The sequence below is a fragment of the Apodemus sylvaticus genome, chromosome 10 (assembly GCF_947179515.1).
Source record: "Apodemus sylvaticus chromosome 10, mApoSyl1.1, whole genome shotgun sequence".
Lineage (NCBI taxonomy): Eukaryota > Metazoa > Chordata > Mammalia > Rodentia > Muridae > Apodemus > Apodemus sylvaticus.
In genome coordinates, this window is record NC_067481.1 from 4,750,710 (window position 1) to 4,770,332 (window position 19,623).

Here is a 19,623-nt window from a genome sequence, read left to right on the forward strand (position 1 = left end):
ATCACTGTCCTCCTCACCTCCTGGAGACAGGCTCTGTCACTCAACCTGGAGCTTGGCGAGAGCCAGCGAGCCCAGTGATCCTCCCCTCTGCTCCTGGACATACTGAGGTTACAGGCATATGTGACCACACTAGATTCTACATCACTCCTGAGGATTTGAACTGGGTTCTTATGCCTGTGCAGCCGAGTGCTCTGACCTGCTGAGCTGTCTCCCTAATAACACCCTCCCTGACCTTTTTATTTTTAAAATTTTAATATTTATTTTTATTGTATGACTGTTGCCTACATATATGTCTCTTCACCATGTGTGTGCCTGGTCCCTGTGGAGGTCAGAAGAGGGCACTGGATCCCCTAGAGCAGGAGTTATGGGCAGTTGTACTCAACTATTTAGGTGCTGGGAATCAAACCCAGTGGTTTTAACCTGAGTCATCTTTCCATCTCACCTTTTAAAATTAGACTTAACCAGACTTAACTTGGGTTCAGGTGACATTGTCTTGGCCTCTTAAGCAGCTAAATTCATGTCACATATCCAGTGAATATGCATCCCTGGCTGTTCTGGAATCATTCTGTACACTAGATGCCCTCAAATTCAGAGATCTGCCTGCCTCTTCGAGCTAGGATCACAGGCGTGCAGCACCATGTCTTTTGTGCTTCTGGGTATTAACGTAGATTCTTGAACTATCATTGACCGAGTTATAGCCCTAGCCACATTGTAAATTTAAGAAAAAAAATATTTTTTGAGACAAGTCTAATGTAACCCAGGCTAGCCTCCAACTTGTAAGTAGTCAAGGATAACTGTGAACTCCGAGTCTTCCTGCCTCTATCTCATAACTGCTGGGATTACATATCATTCCCCAGTCACCTGAAGCTGGGAATCTTTATTCACTGGTAAACTGGCCCATCATAAGTCTTTCTGGGGACAGAACGTGAGTCTTCCTGGTTAGTGGTTGTGTCTGTGGGTGTCTCCATGTCCCCCTTCCTGCAGTGGTGCCCTTACTATGAACAACAAAGTAGACACTGATTTATACAGAGAAAATCAACAATGCAAAGAGTCCAGGTGTCATGTGGAGATTTTCTTGCTAAATTATCCATTAGGGGAATTTTCCTTTTGGATTACTTTACATGAAGAGAAAACTAAAAACCCTATTACATTTCTTTTGTTCCTTTCCAGTTTTGGAGAGAGAACTCAGGACCTCACACATGCAAGACTAGTGCCCTGCCACCGAATGGAGACCACCGGTGGCCTGTCTCTGAGCCGTGGCCTGTCTCTGAGCCGTGTCCTAGCCTACAATACGACCATTAGAAGTTTGGTTTCTTTCTCCTTTATATTTGATACTTTTTGTAACTTACTTTTTTGAAAGGTGTTTCTTTTTTAGTATTCTTTTTTTTTTTTTTTTGACATTAAGAAAATTTAAAAAAACTCTCAATTATATACTTGTACATCCGTGTGTGGGTATATACACATGGAACTTCTGTTAGAAGCAGTCGCAAACCGTTACCCAGTATGGCTGTTAAAACTCAACTCAGGTCTTCTGCAAGAGCAGTACTTGCTCTGATTTGCTAAGCCATCTCTGTAGGGTTTAGTAGGCCCTTTTTGTTGGCAGAAAAAAGGAATTAACTAAAGAACACTGGGGTCTTTGGTGTTTTGGGACATTTTCAATGATTGTCAGTTTGGAGCTAAGATCTGATGTTAGTTCACAAGTTTTGTACAATGGCAGACTCCTTTTCTTCTGATTTTGGAATTGTATTCATAGAAATGCACAGAGAGAAAGGTGGCATTCCAGGCTACACTGTCAATAGTAGTGGAAAGTCCACTCACAGTGGACTTTCTGTGAGTGGACATTTGGCAAGGGCATACATACCATGCTTGCTAGGATTCTGGTCCAGGGGAGAAGCAGCACTAGATAAGTTGCCCATGGAGTTGGGATGTGTCCACTGAGGCAGGCGTGACTGGGACTGAGACGGGTCTTTCCCAGACAAACCACTGCTCATGTCTAGGCCGCTGACATTCATGCTTGGGTTCAATCCAGCTGAAAACACAGACGCCATTAGCATTGGCTCTTCCTTGAAAGGTCCCACTATGAAAGCCCTCTTGGAGATTTAGTTTCCAGCCTCAGGCACAGTCACACATTTCCATCCTAATTCCATCCCCTGCCTGACAGCTTTCTGCAGACAAGGACTCACTATGTAACTCCAGCCTAAAACTCAGGGAGCTCTGCCTGCCTGAGTCCTGAGTGCTGGAGGCGCAGGTATGTACTGCCTTGCTAGCCTTTGGCTTTGCTTTTTACTTGGAGACAAGGTCTCAGTATGCCATCCCTAACTGGCCTGGAATTCACTACGTAGCCCATTAAATCCGGTGTGGGATGTTGGCTGAGACAGCAAACTGAACATTCAAATTGCTGAGTTCATAGGAGACTGACAGGAACAGTCTACACAACTTTGAACTCAAAAATACTTACTCCTCAGGCCACAAAATATAACCAAGCTGGAAACTGTGCAAAGTCTGGCAGAAATGGCTTCATTATTGTAAATAGTTTTACTGTGTTAAGAGTTGAAACTTCTCCTTTTTATTTAGACAAAAAGGGGGAAATGTTGCAGGATATTTGATCATACTGTGGATCCCAAGATTGTGTTAGTTACTGGAACAACCTGTTTTTAGTTGTAGTGTAGCTCAGCCTTAGCACACAACTTTAAGAATTTTCTGAACGAATTCTGTAAACAGGATTAAATAAAATCAACCGCCATCTGACTCCTGAGTACTCTTGGTAACAATGAATGACTGAGATTTTGTTCACAACTTCCCTCCTCCCCGCAGTGAGTCCTGCTCAGTCACTGGACACCACTGTAACCCATTCCACAATCAAATGTTCAAATGTCTGCAGAGGGCAGACAGAGGGAGCTCTGCCACTCAAGTAGAGTCAAACACTTTAGTTCTAAATTTTAGAGCAGGGGCGGAACACTCAAGCACTCGTGGAGCATGTGGGTGAGCGGTACAGAGCAAGGGCAGGGCCGCCAGGGGCTGAGGGCCTGTCCTGGGCAGACCAGCCAGGGCCGCCCTGCCAAAGCCAGGCAACCAGGCACTGCCACGTAGGAAGCAGGCTCTGTGATCCAGCTGTTGTTTTTCCTTTTGTTTTGTTTCTTTGCTTGTTTTTTTCTGAGACAGGGTTTCTCTGTATAGCCCTGGCTGTCCTGGCACTCACTCTGTAGACCAGGCTGGTCTCAAACTCAGAAATCCGCCTGCCTCTGCCTCCCAAGTGCTGGGATTACAGGTGTGCACCAAGACTGCCCAGCTTCTGTTTTGTTTTTGAGAGAGTCTCTCTCTGTGCCTGTCCCAGAACACATTACATAGATCAGGCTGGAACTTATCACCCCGGAACTCACAGAGCTTCGTCTTCCTCTTCCTCCTGAGTATGGGGATTAAAGATGTGTGCCACGGCACTGGGCATGCACCCTGCTTTTGCTCAACACCTGAGCTGTTTACACATAGTCACACACTCCTGAGTAGAACAGCTGTGTAACTCTGCCCAGGGGCTGCCTCCTCAACAGCCTCTGCTTTTCAAAGCCTTTATTCCATCATACAGATCTACCAGGTAAGGCAGTGGAAAGGGCTGGTTGTGAGAACAATCCTAAGTGCTCTTGTGGGACCGCCCTGAGCACACCAGGGCTTCTCTCTGCTGTGCCCAGTAAGCTGGAAAGATGGCCTCATTACCCACTGAACTCCTTCCTGTTTGTCTCGGTCTCAATTCTGAATTTTAATAATATATTTTTTATCCTTTTGTTTTGCGAGAGGGTCTTGGTACATGACTTGGCTGGTCTGGTGTTTGCTACAAAGCCCAGGCTAACCTTGTACTGCAGCAATTCTCTCGCACCTGCTCCTTACTGCTGAGACTACAGGTTTATTTATCTTTTTAGCCTATCATGGTGGGGGCAGCAAACCTTTCATTCTGGAGAGCTTTTGTTTGTTTGTTTGCTTTTTAACACAGGGTTGCTCTGGCTGTCCTGGAACTCACTCTGTAGACTAGGCAGGCCCTAAACTCACAGAGATTCACCTGCCTCTGCCTCCTGAGTGCTGGGGTTAAAGGCAGAGGCAAGTGAATAGACAGCAGAACTGAGGCAAAGAGCAACCGCTCAAATTGTACAAGTTAGCAGTGGGTAGAAACTGGTCTCTAGAAGGTTTAGGTCCTAAGTTAGGTCTTGCCAAGGGACAGTTGTGCTTCTATCAGTAGGGGACAACAATGGACAGAACAACAGTGACGGAGACAATGGAGCTTGTGCAGTCTTCCACTTCATTATAAGGACATGATACATTCATTACATATCTGGTAGGAAGATAAGACATACCATTCTCTGCAAAAGTGTCTATTAGCATTCTAAAGAGGGTCGGGGGGGCTGGAGTGATGGCTCAGTGGACAGGAGCACCAACTGCTTTTCCAAAGGTCCTGAGTTCAAATCTCAGTAACCACATGGTGACTCACAACCATCTGTAACGAGATCTGACACCCTCTTCTGTTGTGTCTGAAGATAGCTACAGTGTACTTACATATAATTAATAAATAAATCTTAAAAAAAAAGAAAAAGAACAAAAGAGGGTCCAGGTGGCTTTTGCCCTCTTGGAGATGTGTATGTGAAGCTACTTATTCACGTCCACAGGTTCTGCCAGCTACCAGCCCAGTCCTGGAATGCTTCTCCTGGTTCCTGGTGACATTTCTCCCTAGCTGGTACCATAAAGCCTCCAGCATCAAGCTTGTCCTGACAGGTTAGGCTCTGCACTCCCGCGCACACGTGCGCGCAGCAGTTAGCACACCTGTGGTGCAGGAGTGACCTCAGGCCAGCACAAGTCTTACAGAGGAGAGAGGAAGGGAGGGTCTGGGTTACAGTCTGAGCCCCACCGGCCAGAGGACACAAATGCCTCTCTACAGCTGGGGCTGGAGGACAGAGGTTAAACAAGGATGGTAGAGATCTGTAATTCTAGTACTTGAGAGGTAGAGACAGGAGAACTGCTGAGAGCTATTGTTAGCCTGAGCTATAGTTCACTGCGCCACCTCCCCAAAAAACCCAAACACCCCACAAAGATCAAAACAGTAAAGATGGTAAACCAGAATGAACTGAACATTTTTGCCACAGAGGGTTTTCCTAAGTATACTCCAAGCAAGCCGCTGTTATAAACTCAGGCTGCTCGTGAACTCACGATTGTCCTACCGCTGCCTCTCAGGAGCCTGAGTTACAGGTGAGAGCCGCCGTGCAGGGCCTCCCAGGTACTACTAAGTATCTGTGGTACTTGTGCTGTGCTGAAGGCACTGCTGCTCCCTCAAGACAAAGCCTCAGAGGTCTGCTCTGCCTCTGCCGAGCTGTTCCGTCCTGCCCATCCTGCCTGCTGTAGAGCTTCTTGGTTAGCACAGGAGGGACTCCTTTACCTGGTGTACCTCTGAAATCCACAGAAGACTCACCAAGAGGATAAGGAGCAAAGGTGTTGGGTGAAGACTGCTGCTCTTTGGTCTGCAGGTCGGGAAGGCCGGGAGCCTGGGGGTGAGGGGGGAAGCTATCCATGCCCGATTTGCCTGCAGAGGGGTGCAGAGACAGGTGCGGCGGGGGTGGCGGAGGTGGAGGCTGCTTTACAAGCAGGGCCTGGGCCAGCTGGCGCTGGTGCTGCTGGATCTGCTGCTGCAGATTAGTGATTGTGCGCGCAACCTGGCAGGTGGAAACACACACACCCCACAAGTCAGGCAGGGTGAGGCACAGCACGCAGCTCATCTACATACTGCTCATCTACATACTCGTACCTCAGCCTCCACCAGCTGGGCCGGCCCTGTCCCAAACTTAGCCCGGGACTTCCCAAACAGGGAGTCCAACCAGAGAACAGCCATCGCCAAGCTAAGGGTTGACCTAATGGGGTTTCCTCTACTAAAGTCAGAGTTGATGGTGAAAGCCGGTCTAAGGGACACGTACTTGCTGCTCCTGTTGCCTCATGGGTCCAGAAACGTTCCGCTGGGCCTGTAACATCTGCTGCTGGATTTGTAAACGTTGGTATGCCTGTTGATAGAACAGTTGGAAGACCATTAAAAAAGCTGTCAAAACAAGTAATTCCATCTTCTTTACATTCAGAAAATAGAAAAAAAATATTTTAGAATGATCTAGACTAAAGGCTAGTCTGGCTAATGTGGCAGCAAACTGTAATGCTCCACCCAAGAAATCCAGGAACCAGACCTGAAGCACATGGAGGACACCTGAGCTCTGTGCTCTGATGTACAATGTCTTCTAATTTGATTATTTCAAAATGTTGGCTGAATATTGATTAATTTTCTGTACAACACATACTCTGGGAGACGTCTTGACTGGAGGACTCCTGTAGTTACTTCCACATGAACCAACCTTGGCTTCAGAGCCCCCAGTGCGGGCAGAGAAGCAGCCAAGAGTCGCTGAGAGGAGAGTGCTGTGTGCAGCCGCCTGCCAGGTGCTCAGGGAGCTCGAGCTGCAGCTTGTGAGCGGCCACCACGCCCCTCTAAGTTACTCAGACCCTCTAGACTCCAATCAAGATGCAGGCAGAACCATTTCTATTGCTTGCTGTTGGTGCCCATTGGATCCTATACAGAAGACTTAGTTAAACAGAGCCAGACAGAGTTGTGCTATGTTGTTAAAACCTTTCAGGAGCTGTAGATAAAGTGTTCACTTAAGGATTCTCTAGAACTTCTAAATGTTCTGTAGCAAGTAATAAGCGCCATTTCTCTATTTGACTGGAGCAGAACACATTTGGTACAAGACCGCTGGTTCCTCCATTCGCAACACAAAGAAAGGCTGTTAGAGAACATGCTGTGTGCGTCAGTCCCCTCCCTCTCCAATCTCTGGCCTGTGACAGTGCAGCAGGCTCTGCAGGATCACCAAGACATAAGCTGTGCAGCTGCAAGACCCTTCCTGTCCTGGGGGAACCTGTCTCCAGGAAGCGGCACGGCTTCCTGCGTGTCCATGTCAGGGAGCCTCCCTGCAGGCCGCAGCCACAGGGGTCCCTCGTTAGGAATCTACAAACAGCTTGGTAGAAGCCACATGCTGCCCCAGCCTGAGGTCTGCACTCAGGACAGCAAGGGCACACAGATCTCTGGGACACTTGCCGTGGCCTGCTCCCCACTCCCTACAGAAACGTCAGAGTCTTGCATTTCCTAGACATGTGGTAAATAAAACAGTGACTGACTTGGAGCTGTCTGCTCTCAGAAGCAAAGAACTCCCTTCAGTCGGCCTTCTGCCCCGGCCCTCCTGTCTGGCCTGCCTCATTTGCTTTGCTCTGCTTCCTTCAAGACTCATTTTCCAGGCAACGAAGTTCCAAGGTAAGCCTTCTAAATGGGTCAGGAGGCCAGATGTTGGGAAGAAATGAGCACATTCGGAGCACTAGCAGAGATAAATCACTCAGTGGCCACGGGAACAATGATTGCCATTTAAGAGTAAAAACAAGAAGAGTACTTAAAATTAAGAATTCATGTATGCTACGTCACACAACCTTTAAGGACTCCTGGGACTTATGAGCTGCTCTCGACTGAGGTCCTGTGGTCCGAGTCTGCACAGGCCCAGCAGCCATTCCATGTGTAGTAGCAACTTCTCTCCTCTATGATCCCACAATGGTGTTTGTGTTTACTATCCTTGAAAGGAGTGAGAAAATATCCACTCGTGGTGCTTATGTTCTGTGGCTCAGAGGAGCAACTTTGAGAGACCCAAGAACAGACAGGCCAGACTCCACCTGTGAGACCATGGAAGGGGCTAAGACATTTGCAAAGCGTAGGAACAATATCCTTGAGCAAAAACCTTCCTAACTCCTGCCAGCCACAGAACACAGGTGGATGTGGAGAACTATGATAGCAAGCTCATGGTGTGTCAGGGAGTTTCTGCTGCCTGCTGCCAGGAGCTCTATCTCTAGCCGGGGTCTGCTCCACTTACCAGCTGCAGCTGATAGAGCTGGTTCAACATCGTCATATGCTGAGGGTTAATTGGCGAGGTTAATAGTGCAGGGCTGAGACCAATGTTTTTTGCTGCAAACTGCAAAAGCTGTGCTTGAACCTGTTTAACAGAAAATATATCATTAACCTCATTAACCACCATCCCACCATCTTATAGAAATGTTTACTTGTCTGTGTAGGTTGGTTTTGGGGTTCAAACTGGTTAACTGACAATTATATTTGTTTGACAGCTGAACTTGAGAGACCATGAGAACATTTTATGAAACTTTTTTTTTTCCTTTGTTTTTTTGAGACAGGGATTCTCTGTGTAGCCCTGGCTGTCCTGGAACTCACTCTGTAGACCAGGCTGGCCTCCAACTCAGAAATCCGCCTGCCTCTGCCTTCCAGAATGCTGGGATTACAGGCGTGCACCACCAACGCCTGGCTCTTTCTTTTTTTCTTTCTTTCTTTTTTTTTCCTGATTTTGGTTTTTTTGAGACAGGGTTTCTCTGTATATCCCTGGCTGTCCTGGAATTCACTCTGTAGACCAGGCTGGCCTCGAACTCAGAAATCCGCCTGCCTCTGCCTCCCAGAGTGCCGGGATTACCACCGCCCGGCTTCCTTCCTTCCTTCCTTCCTTCCTTCCTTCCTTCCTTCCTTCCTTCCTTCCTTCCTTCCTTCCTTCCTTCCTTCCTTTCTTGAGACAAGGTTTCATGTAAGGCTCAGGCTAGCCTTAAAGTGACTGTGTAGTGGATGGACTAGAATGCCTCCTGATCCTTTTTGCTTCTACCTGCTGAATCCTGGGATTAGAGGCAAGAACCACCATGCCAAGCCAGCTTCTAGAAGATTTCTTTCTCTAAATATTTTCGCTGTACATTTGCTTTCCATTGCTTGAGGCCATTCCTACCAGAGGTTAGTTTATGTTCTGCCAAAGGGCAATTTAAGACCAGAAGGAGATATTAATCCAGCTATCTGCTGTCTCAGTAGGAGGAAGGTGCATTATCTTATATAGGCCTCCAACCAGTCTCCACAGGAGCTGCTATATCCTTACTGATACATTTAACTATTTTTCTACCAAGTTCTAGCCACCTCAACTCACGGTACAGAGCTGTTCTTTCCCATATGCCAACACTGTCTTCCTCTGCGCAGGGATAGAACAGATGTCCCCCAAACTCCTAGGATGAATGAAACATTCTCAAATGTGGTAGTCACAAGGGCTAGAGACGGCTCAGTGGTTTAGAGTATTTTTTGGTCTTGCAGAGGACCTGAGTGCAGTCCCAGTACCCACATAATAGCCTGCAACTATGTGTAAGTAACTCCAGCTCCAAGGCTTTAGATCCCCTCTGCTGACCTCTCTGTCTATCAGACACACACATGGCGCACATGCACACATGCAGGCAAAATTCTCACATACGTAAAACTAATCACCAACCTAACTCATTCAGAGAGGTGGAGTTTTGTAAGGTGACTGGTTATAGGGGCTCTGTCCTGAGTGGGATTATGAAGCCTGGGGAAGACTGCTGCTCGCTCAACCCTCTGCAAGCACAAAAGCTGCCGTTTCGGTTGAGTCAGCCTTCCACACGCGCCAGATCCTCTGACCCTTGCTCTTGAACTTGCAGCCTTCAGAACTGTAAACTACTAGTACACTATCTGTTTCAACAAACTATACAGCATGTTAAATGTCTCAGATAACAGGATTAGCATGATCTCCTTTAAAACAGATTGGAAATAAGGTTCTTCAGAAGCCCAGCTATCTGGTTGGCAGTAGAGGTCTCATAACAAAGCAGCTTCGTCTGTCAGCAGAGTGCTACTAGAGCTGGGGACTGCAGGACACACTTGCTCTTCCCAGGTAGATAACATAATTATATATTGACTGGAGGTGTGAGTTACCTCAGGTTCAAAGACATTATCAATATGAGCTGATTACTAATATTCTCTCTCTCTCTCTTGTAGATTGATTTATTTAACTACACTGATGCTGTCTTCAAACACTCCAGAAGAGGGCATCAGATCTCATTACAGATGGTTGTGAGCCACCATGTAGTTGCTCATGTAGTTCCACTGTGGTGGGAACTGAACTCAGAACCTTCAGAAGAGCTGTCAGTGTTCTTAACTGCTGAGCCACCTCTCCAGCCCCAATTACTAATATTCTTAACAAGGAATACAGAATGTCATTCTTTAATTAAAAATAGGCCAAAGGCTAAAATTATTGTTCTAAAAATAAACAGTGCTGATGTTTAAAAAAAGAAAAAGGACAGACCTAGTGGTATACCAATCCACAGCATCCTCTTTACTTGTCCTGGACGTTAGGACTCTGAGTCCTCAGAAGGCTTCAAGGGGACACTAGTGGCACACATACCTTGGCAGAAACCAAGAAATCTCTAATTGGACTTACGTCCTACTCAGCAGGAAGAAAATCATGCTTTGTACTGGAAACTAGCCAACTGCCCAGAATTAGTGAAGTCATGAACCTTGGAGGAGATTCTACAACTGCCACATTACTAAACCAACATAAACCTTGTCCTTATACTAAAACAGCATAAATGCTTGTCCTTATACCCTAAACACATGTATTCCTCCCCCCATCAAGGAAATTTCTCTTTCCAACAGACAAGAGACCATTACAGAAAAGTATAACTGATCAATATGCAGAGTTGTGGAGTCCAGTCCCAACATGTATGTACCTAAGGCTCGGGGATTAGTGCAGAAGAAGGTTGGAGGGTGTTAAGAGCCAGAGAAACAGAAGTTTGCTGTGTATGAAACAGTTCCCTAGCATGTCAGGGAACCATATGTGTGACATCTCACCAACACCGTTGCCTAAATATGATCTCAATAGGTATGCTAATGTGGAAGGGGAAAGCAGGAGGCCTCAACCTGAGACCACAAACTACAGGCAACTAAGGAGTCCTGAGAGAGGGAGAGGGAGAGAGGGGAAGAGAGAGAGAGGGAGGGAAAAAGAGAGGGGGAAGAAGGGAGGGAGGGAGAGGGAAAAGGAGGGAGAGGGAGGGAAGGAGAGAGGGGGAGAGGGAGGAGAGAGAGAGAAAGGGAGGGAGGAGAGAGAGAAAGAGAAAGGGAGGGAGAGAGGGGAGAGAGGGAGAGGGGGAGAGAGAGAGAGAGAGAGAGAGAGAGAGAGAGAGAGAGAGAGAGAGAGAGAATAGTTTTCATTAGGGAAAGACATGCCAGTTGGTTATCCAATTCCAAATTATCAGCCCTGAAAACATACACAAGAAACATTATAGAAATGAGCAGGTCATATTTATATATTTAGGAATGCACATGAACACCACAATATTGTGTGTGTGTGTGTGTGTGTGTTTAAGCAGGATCTTGCCCTTGCTGTGTATCCTTGGCTGGCCTTGAATTTACAGAGATCCTTTTGCTTCTAGAGAACATACACTAGAATGAGGGCCAGAAGGGGTTCAAGGGGGGAGGAGAGGGAAGGAGGGAATAATGTAATTATATTTTATCTAAAAAATATACATATATAAAAGTGATTATATCTGAATGAATCATATACACATGTAGACACGTGAATCTCTATGGGTCTGGGCTAGAGAAATGCTGCAGCAGTTAAGAGCACTGGCTGCTCTTGCAGAGGACCGGGGTTTGATTCTTAGCACCCACGCAGTAGCTTGTTACACTCTGCTACTCCAGTTTCAGGGATCTGATACTCTCTTTAGTCATCCAGGGGCACCTGGCGTGGACACGGTGTACAGACATGAAAGACTCTCTGTAAATTCGTGGGCACTGTGGCATACACCGTTAATCCATGTACTTGGGAGGCAGAGGCAAAAGTACACAGATCCCTAACAGGCCAGCTTCGTCTACATAGACACTCCAGCTCAAAAACAAACAAAAAACCCCAAAACAAAACAAAACAAAACAAAACAAAAAAACACCAAAAAACCCAACAACCCCCCCCCCCAAAAAAAACCAAAAACAAAGGAAAATAAAATTTGAAGAAAGAAAGAAACAAGCACTTGGACTGAGCGGAGCAGGCCTAGTAAGAGCCCCACCATGGCTCCGCATCAGCTCCTGCCCAGGGGCCTGCCCTGCTTTCATTCAGTGATCAAAAGTGATTCAGAAGCAGACGCCAAGCAGAGCTCTGCTCCCCAACTTGCTTTTGGTCCCGTGTTTTATCACAGTAATAACAACCCTAGCTAGGACACACACCATGAAAACAATGAGCAAACACTACAACCTCCCCACCAATCTCACACGGCAATGATCAGCTAGTATATACTAAATATAATCCCCAATCCGTAGCACACACACACTTCCCCACCACAGGATTTCTCTGTGTAGCCCTGGCTGTCCTAGAACTCCTCTGTAGACCAGGTTAGACCCAAACTCACAGAGCTCTGCCTGTCCTTGCCTCCTGGGGTTACCAGACTGTGCACACACACACTCTCACACCATCACCAGACTGTGCACACACATACCATCCACAGACTGCACACTCATGCTCACACACTGTCACCAGACTTTGTGCACATATACTCTCACACATTATCAGTAGACTGTGCACACACACTCACCAGACTCTGTGAACACATACACACCGTCACCAGACTGTGCACACACACTACACACTATTACCAGACTTTGTGCACACACACTGTTGCATACCATCACCAGACTATGCACATACACACTCACACACCATCACCAGACTGTGCACACACACTCTCACACACCATCACCAGACTGTGCACATACACACTCACACACCATCACCAGACTCTGTGCACACACACTCTCACACACCATCACCAGACTCTGTGCACACATGCTCTCACACACCGTCACCAGACTCTGTGCACACACACACTCTCACACTGTTACCAGACTGTGCACACACGCTCTCACACTGTCACCAGACTCTGTGCACACACGATTTCAAACACTATCACCAGACTCTGTGCACATGCACACACATACACACACACACACCCCATCACCAGGCTCTGTGCACACACATTGTCACATACCATCATCAGACTATGCACACACGCTCTCACACCATCACCAGACTGTGCACACACACACACATCATCTGTGCACACACATTGTCACACATCATCACCAGATTCTATGCACACATACTTTCACACATCGTCACCAGACTGTGCACACACACTCTCAACACCATCATCAGACTCTGTGCACACACACTCTCACATATCATCAATAGACTGTGAAAACATGCTCTTATACACCGTCACCAGACTGTGCACACACACACTCACACATAATCACCAGACACAACTCACACATCACCAGACTCTGTGCACACACACTCTCACATACCATCAACAGACTGTGAACACATGCTCTTACACACCGTCACCAGACTGTGCACACACACACTCACACATCACCAGACTCTGTGCACACACACACTCACATGACATCTATACCTACAGCAGTCTGCTTATTCCCATTCCAAATAACCCAGGATACTACTGTCAGGTTTATCATAGTAATTTCTGGGATCCAGCCAGATCCAGATCAAAACCATACCAAGCAGAGTATGCGAAAGCTCATTGGTCAGACCTGAGGGGATAGAAACTGAGGCACTTGAGCGCGGAGGCTGGGCTGGGAGGAATTAAGAGGCTGCACTGGCGGCTGCTGCATGGTCCTGGCTTGTGCTGCTCCACTATTGCCAAACACACCCAGATTGCCACTCGGGATCTGCCAGAGACAGAACAGCCAGTAAGAGGTGGGGTAGGCAGGTGGGAGAGGGACGAGTGATAGGTCTCCCACCAAGAATGCCAGTGTTTCTTCTGCTTCCTGCCCCTTCAACCTGGTCCCTAAGTGTATTTGTACAAGTTATGGAGGATGAAGAACCAGCTTAGGGAATTGCTTATAATTTTAAAGCACAGGATACACACATGGCTGCATTTTAAAGTGTCCCCAAACACGGCTGTCACAGTTAGAGAAGTAATGAAGAATGACTGGTAATCTGCAGTGGCCACAGGCACTCAGGCCTCTCTGTCTCTTTCTGGGGACCTCTTACACAGAGCATGAAAGGCTCTGCAAATTTCACAGAAGCCCCCTCTGTTTCTGGAGAGGGACCCCCCCCCCACTCCCCCATGGTGAACAACACTTGGTAACAGACCAGCACTGCAATCAGCAGCAGTAACTTGGAGTTTGGAGTGCAGAGAGGAGCTCAAATATATTTTAGTTCAGCATAAAAACAACCCTGAAACATTCCTGTAGAGTGGCTAAACTTCAAGAACTGTCATTCAACGCTGAGCTTCTCTGAGCACCCCAGGGGTGTCTGAGAGCATTCCAGTAGCTTTTTTTCTCCTATTTTAAGATCAAAGTATCAACTGAAAACAGTATCTTTTTCCTCTACCAGGTTAGAAAGTCAGGAGGAGTGCAGACCACGCCCTGCTCCTTTCCCAACAGCCTTACCTGTCTAGAAGAGTTCAAGTTTTGCATGCCCAGCCCTGAGGCAATCCCACCCAGGGCCTGATTGGGGAGTGCACTGTTGGAAAGGGGGAGCTTCAGGCTTGGGGAAGGCAAAAACGGTGAAGTCGTGGGCTCTTCCACGAGGCCGCCATCCTGATTGGAGAAAGAAAGGGTGAGCTGTGTGCAGTGCCCGCCAGCACGCAGAGCACCAAAGTTTCCCATGGAAATTGTGGGGTGGGGGTAGGATGGATGGATAAAGAATTGAACAATAAAACACAAGTGGATGATGAAGGATGGAGGACATGGGCAACAGGAGGAGAGAAGAGAGAGAGAGAGAGGATTACGATGCTGCTTTGTTAAGAACCTGACAAGCACACACTTTAGCTTCTAGCACTGTTCCCATGCCACCGCCCAGGCCTGGCTACTGTTGGGAAGGGACAGATAGCAGCAAGTCTGACCTGCAGACTCCAAGGGCACAGCTTCCACCTGCACACAGTACTTGGCTTACTCAGAGAAAATGCTCCTGACTCCAGGTCTACTAAGGCTGCCTAACGGCCAAGCTCTGCACCTCTCAGCCAGCAGGCAGCTAGCCACCTGCAGATGACTCCATACTTTAACTAGGAGCTCAGGGCCCAATTACACCCCAGATTCCACAAATAAAAATAGACACAGTGGCGCACAAGTACAATCTCAGAACTCCAGAGGTTGGGGCAGGGGAATAAGGAATATAAAACCACCCAATAATTTGGAATTTCAGACAAATATTTTTTAGTATAAAGTGCTCCTGACCATGAGTGCCACCACTCATCTGTCTGTGTGGAACATGAAGAGACTTGGGGACTAATAAGTCCTGTCAGTGTCAAGGGCCCTTCTGGGAACAGAGCCTGGATGGACTCTGGGCTCTAGGGTATGTAAGGCAAGGGTTCTACCAAGCCAACATCCCCAGAAGTTCCCTTCCCTTGAAGGCAGGGTCTTGTTCATAATATAAGGTGGCCTTCAACTTGAGATCCGCCTGCCTCTGTCCCACAGAAGCTGTGATTATGGGCTAGTGCCACCAAGCCTCATTTCTTTGTCTTTTCTAGATTCATCTTTTCTTGCTTCAGTGTTCTTTTCAAGGTTCAATATTGAAACTGAATTTAATGTGATGTTTTTTGCTGTTGGAGTCATACCACTCTGAAGAAGGGATACCTTCCTAGGAGACACTAAGGGGGCAGAGTTTTGACTGGATTTGAAACGTGCAGGGAGATTCCCATGGGACTATGGCCACAGGGAGGGCCAGCTGGACATAGGTGCCCCACCCTTCCACTCCTTTTCTTCTTCTGTTTATTCGAGACAAGGTTTCTCTGTGTAGCCTGGGCTGTCTTGAACTCAGAGGGATCCCCCTGCCTCTGCCGCCCAGTCCTTTCTAAGGTCAAACCTGCTATGGATGATCTCCAGTCACAAGAACTGAGTATTTCATGACAGAAAAATGTGATGACTCTGGCCTACTGCATACCTGAACAGACAACTGTCAGGTTCACACCCTAACCAGGAGACTCAGTCCCCGCACTTCCCACTCCTTACGGTGTCATGTGTAATGCATCAGTCCCTGAGTCACACATTCTTCCATGTCAGGAAAATGAGGCAAAGCCACTTAAATGTCCTAACTGTCCACCTGATGTGCTTTCAGAATACAGTTCAGAAAAGGCTTTCTGTTCAAGGCAGAGCTAAGACAGCTGCCCAGATCCTTACCTTGTCAAGGAAGGTGGGGCGGTCCATGGAAGACTCTTTGGAGATTGGTGGGCGGCAGCCGAGGGGTTTGGTGACCATTCCATTGTAGTCGGTCATTCCCAGTCCACGTTTGTCCATGTCCACCTTCTTTTCCAGCAGAGCACCTGGGGTACAACATGGAGATCGACACTGAGAATGAACGAACACAGGACAGGAGGTGATGATGGAGCCGGGGCGCCATGAGCCGGGGCTGCTTCAGAGCCCCAGGACCACCCTGCGTGCCTGTGATGGGACCTGCACGCCCTGCTCGCCCTTCTCCCGGCCACTCTGTTACCCCCGCCAGCCCTAGGAAGCTGCCCATCCTCTTCTCTCCTGGGATGAATTTCCTCTGCACTTGCTTCCTTCCTTCAAGCCACCATCTCAGGGGCCTTCCCACTGGCGTAACCTGAGATCACAAGCGCCCTCATGGTCACTGCCTGCTGTGGGCAAGCTTTTGGCCCACTACACTGTGCGTACACGGCACCGCTTCCTCTTGCCTTACAGTGTACATAGCACGCCTCAGTACTTTACATGCACACTGTCATCTGCCATCATCCACGGGTCTGCGTTCCCTCACTGAAACACGCTAAGGTCACTGGTGGACACCTGGAGGTCAGAGACCTGATGTGGCTGGCAAGTATTCAGTTCAGGTCAGACAAGGGAGTGCCCTGCACTCTTACTGGACCTTATATTAAAGAGTGTCTGTGGTGCATTTGCTGTTACACTCTTCATAGCTGTATGTTTTCTGTTGATCTTGGAATGTTCCCTAATGTAGTGCCACATGGTATTCCTAATGCAAGAAAGCCAGCTGTGCCTTGCAGAGAAGGTGCATGTGTCGGGCCATTTTCTTTCAGGTATGAGCTACAGCGCTGTCGCTTATTAGTTGGGTTCCAACAAATCCCAGCAGAGAAATGAAGGAGGAGAAGAAATTTCACTGGTAAGGCTCCTCAGGAGGTGCTGAGGTTGGCATCCACAGCATGCCTAGAGCTACTGACAGGTCAACAAACAGGTCTGTGTAGTGAATTGGCAGTGTGGCTCAGCAGTGGAAGCGCTTACTATTCAAGCCTGCTGACCTGAGTTTGATCCCCAGAAGCCAAGGGAAAACTGTAGAGACCTGACTCCACAGAAGTTATCCTCTGACCCAAACACATGTATCACACATACTTCACGCACATGGACCACTGCATGTGTGCCCCACACACTTCACATACAAGTACGATTGTACACATGCCCCTCTCACTACATACACATGCACCCCAGCACTCGTGTCCACACACTTCATGCATATATATCGTAAAAATATACATAATGGATAAATAGTAGAGCTGGTAGTCTGGGTAAAAAAAAAAAAATTCAATCACATTGCCCAGGGTCAGGAGACATTATATCCCTATTAACTCACATTTTATTATAAAAACAAGTTAAATAAAGTATTCCGAAATACTAACATACATAAAATAAGGGTATGTGTGGCTAAGGGGCTGTGGGAGCCTCCATGGGGTTACCCCAGAAGAGGCACTCGCCAGATGATTGGGGTCTGAGCTTGTTCTTCCCCCAAGCCTGGATCTGTCTACCCGTCTCTTCAGGTTTAGCAATGACTATAAGCAAATGGATCTACAAAGCAAAACTTCCTAAGAGGCACCTGGGAACAGATGCCTGTCACTTACTCATGGCCTGGTCAAGGTTCATACTGTTGCTCTTCAAGGCCTCTTCAGCTGGCTCTCTCTAGAGGGAAGAAGCAGACCTCTTATCAGCAGTGCACACAGACAGACAACCAGAGTAACTCCTGAACACCTCGGCATTCCAGCGAAGAAGTGGTGTCTAGCACTAGCTTTTGGAATTGGAAATGTTCTTCTCTTTTGTTAAGGTCAGAGACAGCATCTTTTTTATTCTTAAAGACAGGTGTGATGGTGCATTTATATGTTACACTCTGCCTCTGCCTCCAGAGTGCTATAGAGACTACAAGAAAACACTTGTAGTTAAAACTAATTATACTAAATCTAGAATAGAGAGTCAAGAACTTTTATTTGGCCAGGTGGTGGTGGCGCATGCCTGTAATCCCAGCTCTCTGGAAAAAACCAACCCCCCCCCCCAAAAAAAAACCCTTTTGCAGGACATTGCAGCTCACACCTTTAATTTCAACAGACAGACTTCTATGCATTTGAGGTCAGTCTGGGCTACACAGTAAGATCTTTCTCAAAAACAAAGAAAGAAAACTTGTATTTAACATCAGAAAAAAGAATATGAGATTTGGGGGCTGGAGAGATGGCTCAGCAGTTAAGAGCACTGACAGCTCTTCCAGAGGTCCTGAGTTCAATTCCCAACAACCACATGGTGGCTCACAACCATCAGTAATGTGATCTGATGCCCTCTTCTGGTGTGTCTGAAGAGAGTGACAGTGTACTTACACACATACATATAAACAAACTAACCAGTCTTCAGTGAGGCTGTAGGTAGCTTGTAAGTGCACCTACACATGTTTCTGCACTGCAGTGAACAATGACAATTGGGCAGAACTACAGAGTTCTGGACTCTTCACATGCAGGTCCCTGTTTTATCTGTCACACTGAGTGCCAGGAGGTATGTAACATCAACCTTTTGTAAGTCATCAACCAGTCTCTATTGCCCAGACTGTTGGCCAAGAAAAAAAAAATCAGATCAGATTCATGCTGGTAACTGTATTTTTTATCAGAGCAGACTAATGCCTGAAGAAAATCAAAGTTGTTTGCTAGGGACTGCAGAGATGGCTCAACAGTTAACATCACATACCATTCTTATAAAGGGCCATAATTCAGCACCATACTTGGTGGCTTACAAATGCCTGTAACTATTGTAGTTCCAAGAAATCTGATAGTCTTTTTCCTGGCCTCTGCAGGAACCACACTCATCCACACAGACTTATACACAGGCATACATATATACATATGAAGAGTACTGGATGCTCTCAGGGAACCTGGGTTAGATTCCTAGCCCTCACAAGGTAGTTCACAACAGTCTGTAACTCTAACCGTAGGAGATCCAAAGCCTTCCTCTGGCTTCCGAAGGCAGCAGGTACACATGCAGGATAAGGCATAAAGCAGACAAAATATCACACATATAAACAAACTAATTAATTGAAATATAAAAATTAAGGGCAGAAGAGATGGCTCAGAGGTTAAGAGAGCTCACTGCTCTTGCAGAAGATTCTAGTTCAATTTCCAACACCAACAAGGTGGCTCACAACCATCCGTAACTCTAGTTCCAGGCAACTGTACATTTGCTTCAAGCCTCTGTAGGTTCATAAATGCAGATAGGCTCACACACATGAAAGAATAATTTAAATGTTTGAAACAAACCTTAAACAAACAAAGCAAACCAAAGTTGCTGGGGCTGGAGAGTGCACAGGGATGCCCATGGGACTGGGGAGGGGTATACTGGGATGCTCATGGGGCTGGGGAGGGGCATGCTGGAATGCTTATGGGGCTGGGGAGGGGTATGTTGGGGTGCCCATGGGGCTGGGGAGGGGCATGCTGGGGTGCCCATGGGGCTGGGGAGGGGCA

At 47.2% G+C, this 19,623-nt stretch overlaps 1 protein-coding gene across 5 annotated transcripts in view; it reads right to left on the bottom strand.

The window, feature by feature from the left end:
• The window catches only part of Tnrc6c (trinucleotide repeat containing adaptor 6C), a 113,662-nt gene that overhangs the window by 11,447 nt on the left and 82,592 nt on the right, over positions 1-19,623 (bottom strand). For 4 of the 5 annotated variants that reach the window (XR_007980001.1, XR_007980000.1, XM_052197841.1 and 1 more), the window contains exons 9-16: positions 17,752-17,809; positions 16,067-16,209; positions 14,339-14,488; positions 13,475-13,612; positions 7,920-8,039; positions 5,946-6,029; positions 5,447-5,687; positions 1,862-2,029 (exon numbers count right to left, since the gene is read on the bottom strand). Coding sequence is in view for 3 of the 5 variants with exons in the window: in XM_052197841.1 (XP_052053801.1) it covers positions 1,862-2,029; positions 5,447-5,687; positions 5,946-6,029; positions 7,920-8,039; positions 13,475-13,612; positions 14,339-14,488; positions 16,067-16,209; positions 17,752-17,809 (1,102 nt within the window). In the remaining 2 variants the exon portion in view is untranslated. The remainder of the gene's footprint in view (positions 1-1,861; positions 2,030-5,446; positions 5,688-5,945; positions 6,030-7,919; positions 8,040-13,474; positions 13,613-14,338; positions 14,489-16,066; positions 16,210-17,751; positions 17,810-19,623) is intronic. The other variant, XM_052197844.1, reaches the window with a different exon arrangement.